General features: G+C 34.1%; 1 protein-coding gene and 1 long non-coding RNA gene across 2 annotated transcripts; both read right to left on the bottom strand.

Moving 5' to 3' along the window:
- Positions 1 to 4750: 4750 nt before the first annotated feature.
- LOC107861214 lies at positions 4751 to 7774 on the bottom strand. The gene is made up of 4 exons (XR_001671769.2): positions 7640 to 7774; positions 7417 to 7525; positions 6416 to 6511; positions 4751 to 5619 (listed from the first exon to the last, which is right to left on the bottom strand). It is a non-coding gene; the product is annotated as an uncharacterized LOC107861214 (long non-coding RNA).
- A 2362-nt stretch (positions 7775 to 10136) lies between these two features.
- LOC107858160 (ethylene-responsive transcription factor 4) lies at positions 10137 to 10748 on the bottom strand. Its single transcript, XM_016702870.1, has one exon. It carries the CDS (start codon positions 10746 to 10748, stop codon positions 10137 to 10139), a length of 612 nt encoding a protein of 203 aa, XP_016558356.1.
- Positions 10749 to 10958: the final 210 nt, after the last annotated feature.

Genomic DNA, 10958 nt, shown 5'->3' with positions numbered 1-10958 from the left:
TGTAGATTCCTAAAAATATAGAAAACATGTTTTTGAATTAAAGTTTCAATTTTGCCCTTATTTTTTTGAAAACCCATTTCGGGGGTCCGTTTTGACCCCGAACCAAAAGTAATCAATATGAATATCGTTGATTTTGCTTTGATGTGTAGATTTCGTATTTGATATTATTAGAATATTAGTGGAGTTCGGGATTTTTCGTGAAAAGTAAGGTCGCGGGTTCAAGTATAGTGGACCGGTTTCGACTTTCGAGGTAGGTTATGACTTAACTCTTTCAGACTGAGTTGGGTAGTAAATGATGGTACAAAATATATTTTAAGGGTGGAAACTAATCATGAAAAATGGTTATTTATGTGTTGTGCTCATGTGGGGACCTATATGTGATGTAATTATCGAAATTGAGATATTATGTGATATGTGTGACTGTGTGGGGTCCTGTGTGACATTGATAGCCTTGAATACATGTGAATAATTATATTGTCTTGTTAAAATATTTAATGTGGTACCATTGGTGTATCATGGTTATATTCATACTTTATTGGCATATGAGACGTGGAAATTCATGGATGAAACGAAAATAATGAGTGAATATTGGCTTACGTGGTTGTGAAAATATATCATTGTGGTTGGTTGTGAAAATATATCATGTGGTTGGTTGTGAAAAATATATCATGTAGTTGGTTGTGGAAATACTCATTGTGATTGGTTGTGAGCATTACATATTCATATCATACTTATTCATGAAACATTATTACCACCATGGCAACATCTGAGAAACATTGGAAACACTTGATAATACCTTTTCGAGACATGTGCCAAAAAGAAGATATGAGATATGTGGATTGTATACGGGTTGACGAACCCCCATGGGTCCTACGTCGGGAAGCCTTAGCTCCATAGGTGTATACGGGGATTGTGCAATGATCCTGGAGGTTGTGCGATGACCTCGTGCATCATCATCATCATATACATTGCACTTACTTTATTGTGTTTATGTTGTGTTGTATTGTCATATTGACTTGTCATCTATGTATTTGTCTTACCTTCCTTCACTTGTATTTGATGATCTTGAATCTACATATTCTCTCTTGTTCTATTTATATGTGACATAATGTATACTTGTGTTCTATATCTTGGTGTATTGTTGTAATATATGTGATATACATTAGAACTGTTAGTGCAAGCGGTGTGGGCTACCGTTGTGGGACATTTTCTGATTGCAAATGACGTGCCCTTATTTTGTATTTTGTATGCTTTATTTACTATCTTGCTTGGTCGGCCTATGATACTTACTGAGTACAAGTGGACCGTACTAATTCCTACTACACCATTTCGGTGCAGGTCCTAGCTCGAGTGCACCTCAGCTTGATTGACTCGGGCGATTGTTGGAGCTTCCAAGGTAGCGATTGGACATTCATGCGTCTGAATTTCACCTCTATCTTTCTACAGTAGTTATATCTTTATTAGTATTCGGAGACAAAAATTATTCCTTTGTGGTTATTTTTTTGAAGTATTTGACTCATGAATTGTATTAGTAGTTCTTACACTATTGACACCTGATTTTAGGCACGATTGTTATTTTGGATAAGTTCTTTCCACATTATTATGATTACTTATACGATTCGTCTTCGTTCTAGAAGCCTTATCTTGGATATTTTTTTCTTTTCCTCTTTTTGTATCAGATTGGGTGATAGACTTACTTGTCAAGGTGCACCGCGACAAGTGCCATCATGACCCTCGTTTTTGGGTCGTGAGATACCTTCTAAATAATAATGAGAAATCTCAATTCCTCTGTCCCTGACTTTGTTTCTGATTTCATCAATAATATCAATAAGTTTTCAGTGAGCGTTTGATAAGAATCGGGTTACGTTAATAAACAAGAAAATAATGCGGAAGAGAAAATACTAAGATTAAAGGCAAGAAATTAAAGATAGGCAAAATTGGAGAATAAAATCTCCAATTTTGAGGTTAAGTGCTAAGAACCCTAATTAATCTTAGTATTCAAAATTAGCGAATTAAGACTAATTATGATACTAATAGAGTCAATTCAAGAACTTAGATCAAAAGTGATCTAGACCCCTATTTCAAAGAAACTAAAGACAACAAATAGTATAAGACTAATAAAGACTAATCACCTTCTTTAATTAACTTTAATAGCAACCAAAGATATCAAATTAAGAATTAATCTTACCTCCTAAAAAATCATTCTTATAGGGTTGCAAGATAAATCCCAAGTATCCATACACAAAGGTGTAAATAAGAGAAACTCTCAATTAATAATAATATTGTCTCATTGAAAATAACAAAATCCATCCCTATATATATATGGAAAAAAACCTATCCCAAATAGCATGGGCTTCGAATTCTACTTTTATGGAAATAAATAAATCTAGGAAACTTTAAAACTAGGAAACTTTAAACTAGGAAAATAATATTAAAAATAAATCCCTAACAAAATAAGGAAAAGTTCACCAATTTAATCAAAACTCATATGACCCAATCTTCTTCCGTTTGAACTTGGACTTGAATCGTGAAATATGTATAGCACTTAGCCCATGCTTTTCCATAATTCTCGGGATCATTCTTAGGTTTTTCTTCCATCATAAGTTCTTTTTGATTCACATTGAAGCCCATCAATTTTAATCCAAGTGGGCTAGACTGGATGCTATTAGTGTTGCAGGAATCTTGAATCATTTGGATAATTATTAAGAGTCCAATTCAACTTTGAAATTAAGAATTTCTTGCCTGCAACGCCATTGAATACCATCAAGCACAGCTTTAGCTTCATTGAAATTGTTAGTTGAGAATTGAAAAGGATTGACAAAGGCCATTATCATGTCACCATTTCTTCTTCTAATAATTCCTCCTGCCCCGGCCTTACAGGAGCTTCTTTGTAGCTTCCATCAGTGTTTAGAATAATTTGAACTCCATATCTATTCCATTTCACTGTCTGCCTCGAAATTCTAGGTCTATATGACATGACAATGTTGCAAATAGTAGACCAGTTCCAATGATCTTCCATTTTGCTGAACTTCTTGGATATTGCAATCTTAGCATGATATAAAATAAGGTAAATGATTCTGGCTTTGGAAATAGGTCTATTCCCATATTTTTTTAAGCATCTTGTTTTCCGCAACACCCAGCACACTATACTAGGAGTGATTCTAGTAAGCATACCATGGACAACATTGTTCTATTTGATTTTTCACTACTTGACGGCAATATGGATGATATTATTGCTACTGAAATCAATTCCTAATGGCCTTGAAATCCATCTCCGTGTCCATTTCACCATCTCCCCCGCTGCAAATAGATGACAGTACGTCTCTCTAATAGGTGCCCTGCAACAAACACAATCAACATTAATATTATTTTTAAATTTTGCTAGTGAGTTCCCAGTTGGGAGCTTCCTGTCAAAGATTTTTCAAATTATGAAAGAAATTTTAAAAAGAACATAATTATTCCAGATAAATTCATAATGATTAAAAATTTCTCCCTTTTGTCGAAGCTCTTGAAATGCAGATGCTAATGTGAATTGACCACTGGAGTTAAGCTTTCAGATTGTTTTACCTTTGTTTCCATCATGGTTTGCATTCATTGTTCTGATTTCCTTCATGATATGTCTAGGAATATCTTTTTGAAGAGCTTCATAGTTTCACAAATTATGCTCCCAGAATTCGTTCACCTTTGTATTTTTTGGCTTAGAAGATTGTACATGTTGGGTATAAATAGGACCATTGGGTAACCACTGATCCCACCAGAACATAATGTTTCCTTCCCCAATCTTTCAGTAGATATGTTGTTCCATGATAGATCTAGCGTTAAGCAAACTTCTCCAATTGAAAGAGTCCTTAGGGTCAATCTAGGACAATACTTTGCATCAAGAAACTTTGAAAGTAATGAATTATCACTTCTATACCTCCACCACCTCTACGAGCAAAAAACATTACTGATGTCTTGCAATTTTTTAAATCTCAGGCCTCCTTCTCTTAAAGGTAAACAAATACATGTTATCTCAAGAGCTTCAATGATATTTATTTTTTCCATCCTTGACACCCAAAAAAAAGTTGGCAAAATACATCTCCATTTGATATAAAATGGTTTTAGGGAGGGTGGGGTGGGGGAAGGACAGTCATAATATAGAGTTTGAGACTGAAGAATATGCTTGATAAGAATAGCCCTTCCTCCTGCAGACAACATATTTTCTTGCCACCCTTCTACATTATTCAAAACTTTGGTAGCCATATCAGCAAAATAGGATATCCTTTTCCTTCCTATATACACTGGTTACATCACTGATCAATCACATCATTCATTCTTGAACACTTCATTCAGCTTGATATATATCACTACTAGAAATTACCCCTATGGTGACGGTTGCAAAACCGTTGCAATAGACCAAAAAATCGTTGTCATAGATCTATCACAACGCTTCAGCAAGTGTCCCATAGGTGGGCGTTGCAATAGGTCTATGGCAACGTTTTATGCGACGGTTGTCTAAACCGTTGCCATAGGTCGAGCTATTGTGACGGTTTCTGACAACCGTCGCCATAGATTGACCTATTGCGACGGTTATTTTTTGACTTATTGAGATGCCAATTTTCATCTATTGCAACGACTTTAAACCGTTGCAATAACATCTACTGTGATACTTTTGTTATTCTGTTGCAACATTTTTAACTACCTATTGCAATGATTTATTGATCTATTGCAACAATAATTTTCACATGTTATTAAATTGAAACGATTTATATGAATAGTCGTATTAATATAAATTTTTATTTACATACATAATAAATTATAACACAACTAGATAATGAAGCCCATGCTTTGCACGGGCCCAATGCCTAATTTTGCTATGAATCTTAACAATTACACCACTTAAATCAAACATGATAAGTCCACCTCTCCTAAAAAGTCCATAGCTACCAGATTTACAAGTATTCCATGAAGACCTTGTACTACCAAGACAACAACAGTGATAAAGGAAGTTCTCCAGATGAGGGCATTTCTCCACCATGTTGCCACTTCCTCTAATGCAAATAGGAGGACAACCACTGGAGCATGGAAAGCAGCACAAACACCTAATGATGAGCCATATATGATGAGATCTCACTTGTCCCTATCATTGTTGACGTAACGGAGCCAATTTAAGCTAAGTTTACATTGTCTCATCCACCTTAACCTACAGAATCATCCGTTAGATGGTCTGAATCTCCATGTTTCTTTCAATTAAATCTTAGATACTCGATAAGCATCGGCACATCTTTCCTTCTAAAGACATCCCAAAAAGCTCTATAGTGACTGCTGCCAGAGCTGTTTAAACTGGAACCGTTCAGATCTTCATCACTAAAGTTATCCACACCAATATGAGAAGTAATTCTGCTCTCATGGTCAACCATAATTTCATTTGAATTTGAATCCATATCGGCATCCCGACCATTCCTTCTATCTCCACCAGGCGAGAATTTGGAGAAATCCCTTTCGCTTGAAACATTAAGTGCATCATCACCAGGAAATCCTTTGTGATCAGATTCAACAAAGGTTTTTTTGCGTCTTTTCTATCTTCGTCTTCTGCCAACCTTTTGGTTTGACCTCACTGATGTGAACCAAAAGGAATACCTAATTACAGAGAAAAAAGAGTGGCCTAAATTATTCATCAGCTGAAAGCGGGATTTGTATTGTAAGACCGTGTAAAGGAAAAGTGTAAACTAGTATCTGTTCCTGATTACTTATACATAAGGTCAAGATCTGGTATTTTTCCATTATCAAGTTAATGGCTTATCAATATCAAACTGACCAAAGAATCAAATTGTTTGTAGATCAGTCCACCAGAAATCTTAGACACCTATTGAAGCACAAGCTTCAAAAAATATTAAACCAAAGAAAAGAAAAGAACAAATGATCTTGAAGAATTATATTTGCAGATATATTTTCAAGTATAAAGGAACGCCATCCTCAAAAGGAAATACACCTTCTCAGAATGCATGGAGAAAACTCCAGCAACTTCAGGGAGAGAACCTCTTAACTGATCATGTGGTCTCTCATTAGCTACACAATCATTAATTGGACTTCCAGTTGTTTGGTTGTTCCTTTAGTGTTTATACATCTGTTGAGGCACATGAAGAGTACCAGGATTGCAGAGATACAATGAACCTTGCGATGTATTATTATTCGGGGGTTTTGTCTTTTCTTTTATGTATTATTATTTCTCTAAGAAAACAACTTTATTGACAAGAAAAGGGTTCTTCTTTTCTTTCCTTCTCTTCTCCCAATCTTCTTTTTATTCCTTTAATTTGACCTAATGTTTTTTCTCTAGGAGAAAAGGAGGCGTTACATGTTCCAATATTACTAAACATAAAGGTTGGCAATATCAGCCATATAACCTTAATCAATAATAGTATATAAGACGTAATACCTTAACTGAAGAAAACTTGCACAACAATTCCTCACTTCCTTTGATGTGGATGAAGCAATTGCAGTCTTTGGAGTATGAGGTTTCCAAATCAGATACCTAAAAGGGCAATGAAGTAATAATTAACACAAAAAAACAAAATGCACTTGATAACTCAAGTCAGGAATTCACTAATGGATTTTGAGAAATCAGTAGCAGATTGCTCGTGTTTTTCAACTCAATAAATGGAAGATAAGAAGATGAAGAGAAGAATTACAGTAGTTCAATTGATGTTCGCTTATACAAGCTTTTATAGTTGGCTTGTAAAGGTCGACTCAGCCAACTTTCCCTCTAAAACTAACAGCCACTTAACTAATTTATGATGACTCAGCTACTAATCAATGTACAAATGGAGGAAATTATACTCACACTTAACTACAGGAACCATTTGAAACATGTTGACAGACAACTAGGATCATTCTTCACCATATGTCAATTTTCTTGTTGGGCATTGACTATAGATCTCCCAATTATTCTTGGGTTTGGGGGAGGAGAAAATTTGGCTATTGACCCTCTTCAAATTTTCAATAATGATATATTGAGAAAATTTGGCTATTAAGCTAAGTTTGAAAAGCTAGCAAATCGAATTCAAGCTGAAAACAACAAAATCAAATCCAAATTTCCTTATATATTTCATAATAAGCTAAGCAATTCCAGAAAACAAATCAGTTAGAAAGTCGAATTCAAGCTGAAAACAACCACTACGTAACTACAAAAACTCAATCGCCATTAAGTTAACACGAACAAAGCCCTATTTCTAGTTCAAACACATTGAAAATGAAGCAATTAATACACTTAAAAATTCCACAAAACCATTTTAGAAATTCCTATCATCGATTAAAAACAAATATCTAATGTAATCACAAAAGCAAGAAGTCCACTCCATTTTCAGCAAGGATTAAAGCAAAAATCCTAAACAAAAGCAAAATTTTCAAAAATTAGGTCAAAGTTGTCTGAGAACTTACCGATAATGAGCCACAGAAATTCCTTTGAAAAACACTTTAGTTATAGCTATCCGATCCCACAAATCTACCAGATCATCGACAACTCTAACAATTGGCACTTTTCTTACTTCTGCAACCATTGATGAATGAAACCATGAAAGAAAAAAATAGAGAAACTGAGTGATTTGTGTGTGTATGCAGACGAAGGTGCAGGTATGAAGGGCAGAGCTACGGTTCCACTTACCGGTTCCACAGAGCTACGGTTCCATAAATTTAGCGACGCCGACCGTCAGACGATGAAACTCACAGATTCAGCAATTTTCTGAATGATTTAGAGTGGAGTAGATTTAGGTTTAGAGTGGAGTAGATTTAGGTTTCCATTTTGCGACATTAAAAAAAGTTTTAATAAAATATTTTTTTTTTTTTGCGGACACAATAAAATTTTTCAATAAAATGGAGGGAATAAAATAAGCGTTGCTATAGCTTATTTTGTTTATTTATTGCAACGCTTATTGTCAAATGCGATGGTTATAGTGTTATATTATAGCTAATAGAATAATTATTTTTGGCAACGCTTGAAACCGTTGCAATAGATCACCTATTGCAATGCTTTGTTAACCGTCACCAAAAAGTTTATTGCCATAGGGATAATTTCCAGTAGTGTATTATCAATACTAATATCTTCAGATACTGTGTATAGTCATCGAATATGTAGTATAACTGTTATAATATTTAATCAAGCTAAGTGATAAGATTAAAAAATAAAATATGTGATTCCTTTTAGTTCACTTACGTTTATATCAATAAAAAGACTAGTAACGTTAATTTAAATGAACAGTTGCTTCAAAATTCAATAATTTATCTATGCATGCTACAAAAACTACTCCTCTATTTTATATTTTATTTTATGTGAAAATTAAGGTGTTATTATTTGGGGTCAAATATTTTTTTTCTGTACAATTTTCCCAAAACATTTTTCATCATTATCTGTGATTATTTATATTTTTTTCTTTTGTGAAATTTTCAAATGTGTAGGTTTTACTTCTAAAAGTTTGAAGAAATTATATCAAACTAAATCATTGACTCTCATATTCTGTAGTACACTTTCACATAGATAAAATAATCTATATATTTTAGGGATGATACTCACGAAAATATCTGAACTTTGACCTGATTTCAAGTTAGCATGCTGAACTTTGCGGAGGTCCTATTACCCCCTTAGACTTTTTTTTTCGTATTTTAATGGTATATATCAGTCCCCTTGGACCATTGTGTGTAATTCATGCGCATTGAACGCGTGAAAGTGTTAAAAAATCGTAAAAAAAATTTTTTTTGGTCAAAACAGCCCTCAATTTTCTTATTTTTATAAATTTAATGGATTTTTATTTATTTTTCATTTGTATCTTCTCTCTTCTTTCCTTCTTCTTCTCTTCAATGGTATTTCATTCCATTGTTGACTTGGAATTGAATTGAACACAATTTCATCACACACACACCAAATAAGTTGTCTTCAATACACCCAATTCAATTACATCCATTTGACCCAATTTCAATACACACACAAAATGGGTCTTCTTCAATTCTATCAAAATAGCAAAATTAACCTATTATTGTCATCATCAACCAACTCACTATTGGCGCCAGAAGGGAATTTGTCGACACAATCTTGATAGTAATTGAAATTTCGAATTTTCAAGAAATCAGTGAAGTAGATTTTCTCAAATTATGATTTTTTTATTCTTTTTTTTTTTAAATGATGCATTTTGAAGTTTCTTTCTAAATTGGTGATTTTGGATTCTCTAAAGCAAATTCTTGCTATTTTTTTCACTAAATTGAACTTGGGGAATATAAAGATTGAAACTTTCTGAGTTTTGGGTTGTTGGATGCCAATGTTTTGATTGTAATGGTGTTGTTGGTCTGCTGCTACTGCTAGTTTTGGAGAAGAACTACACTATTGTTGGATATCAGTGTTTTGGTATGCTGCTACTGCTAATTTTTTGTGAATTTTGATTATTGTTTTGGTTTGCTGCTACTGCTAATTTTGGAGAAGAACAATGGTGGTCTGCTACTACTACTAATTTTTTGTGGATTTTGATGAATAAAAAGGAGAAGAAAATAAGAATAGAAAATGGAGAAGATTAAAAATGGAAAAGAAATTAAATGAACATTAATTTTAAATAAAAAATACACGTGTCAATATGTCATTGGCGCGTGTATTACACTTTCCACTTTAAAATTGGGTATAGCGTTTTTTGGGGAAGTTAATTCCACTTTAAAAAAGTTCAGGGGTAATAGAACCCCTGCAAAATTTAATATACTCAACTAAAAATTCGATTAAAATTCAGGTATTTTCATGAGTATTATCCTATATTTTATCATATTATTCGTTCATAAAAACTCACTTTTCAAAAAAAGCCAAAAAAGTACTACACTATTTTTCATAGTATGACAAAAGCCCTATTACGTGTTAATTTGCTACTTTAGCTGAAACTGAAAGATGACGTGCTTCCTCTATCCACAGGATTTAGTCTATCTCCCTCATGCCTTTCTTGTTTTCGGTCAAATGACCAAACAAAATTCATCAACGGAATTTGAAAACAGAGAAGATTATAGAAAGAAAAAGACATAAATTTTTAAATTAATATTACAGGAGATACATAAGAAATGATTACAACATGCCACATTCCCACTACAAAAACATAAAATAAACAAAAAAATAAAAAAAGAGAGCTCCAGCGGTTTTACTTGCTTCCTGGCAGTGCAAGGCATAGCTCAAGGTTGAGAGTTTCATTAGTACTCTCGTCGTTGTTAGCATCGATAATCGTGACATCCATAGGCACATTTTGGCTATTGATCTCCGGTTCTGGAAGTAGCACTCCTTCTTTCATTAAAGCCTCCAGTAAGCACTTATCGTGCACCATCGACATCCACACAGAACATCCAGTAATCGTCGTAAAACGACGAAACTCATTAGGGTTCTGATTGGGTAACCGAAATCGTAACTCATCACCACCTGTTTTGGAAGACGACCCGATATCGTTGCTCTTATATGGGAGGATATGATCACTTACATTTTTATTATTAACCCTCGAAAGAAAATCCTTGATGGTTTGGAGGTATTCCTCAGTTGTCAAAGGAAAATTAGTTTTGGCCCTTTGGCCATACTTTTTCCTGGCTGCTGTATCATACGCTAAGGCAGCTTCTTCCGCAGTATTAAAAGTTCCAAGCCAGACATATCTCCTCTGGCTTGAATCTTTGATTTCAGCTATATAACTTCCGCAGGGCATTTTTCTGACACCCTTAAAGCGCACCTCAATTGAGGGAATTGGTGCCTTGTCTTTTGTCTGCGCCATCAGAAAATTGAAGAAGAAGGTTTACTGTATGATGAAAAGAATGAGTAAGAAAAAAAGGAGGAAATTAAATCGTTTACATATAGATGTCTTGAGAAGAGAAGAATGAGTGAGCAAAGAAGGATGAGAGGGAAATGGTTTATATAAATGACTTGAGAAGTGAAGAGTGAGTGAGCGAGCAAAGAAAGGAGAGGGAGAGTTTTACTTATATAG

The sequence above is a fragment of the Capsicum annuum genome, chromosome 2 (genome assembly GCF_002878395.1).
Source record: "Capsicum annuum cultivar UCD-10X-F1 chromosome 2, UCD10Xv1.1, whole genome shotgun sequence".
Classification (NCBI taxonomy): Eukaryota; Viridiplantae; Streptophyta; class Magnoliopsida; order Solanales; family Solanaceae; genus Capsicum; species Capsicum annuum.
This window is presented reverse-complemented; position numbering and strand designations above follow the sequence as displayed.

Coding starts and splice junctions, on each gene's coding strand:
- LOC107858160 (XM_016702870.1), bottom strand. CDS start 10,748: ATGGCGCAGACAAAAGACAAGGCACCAATTCCCTCAATTGAGGTGCGC.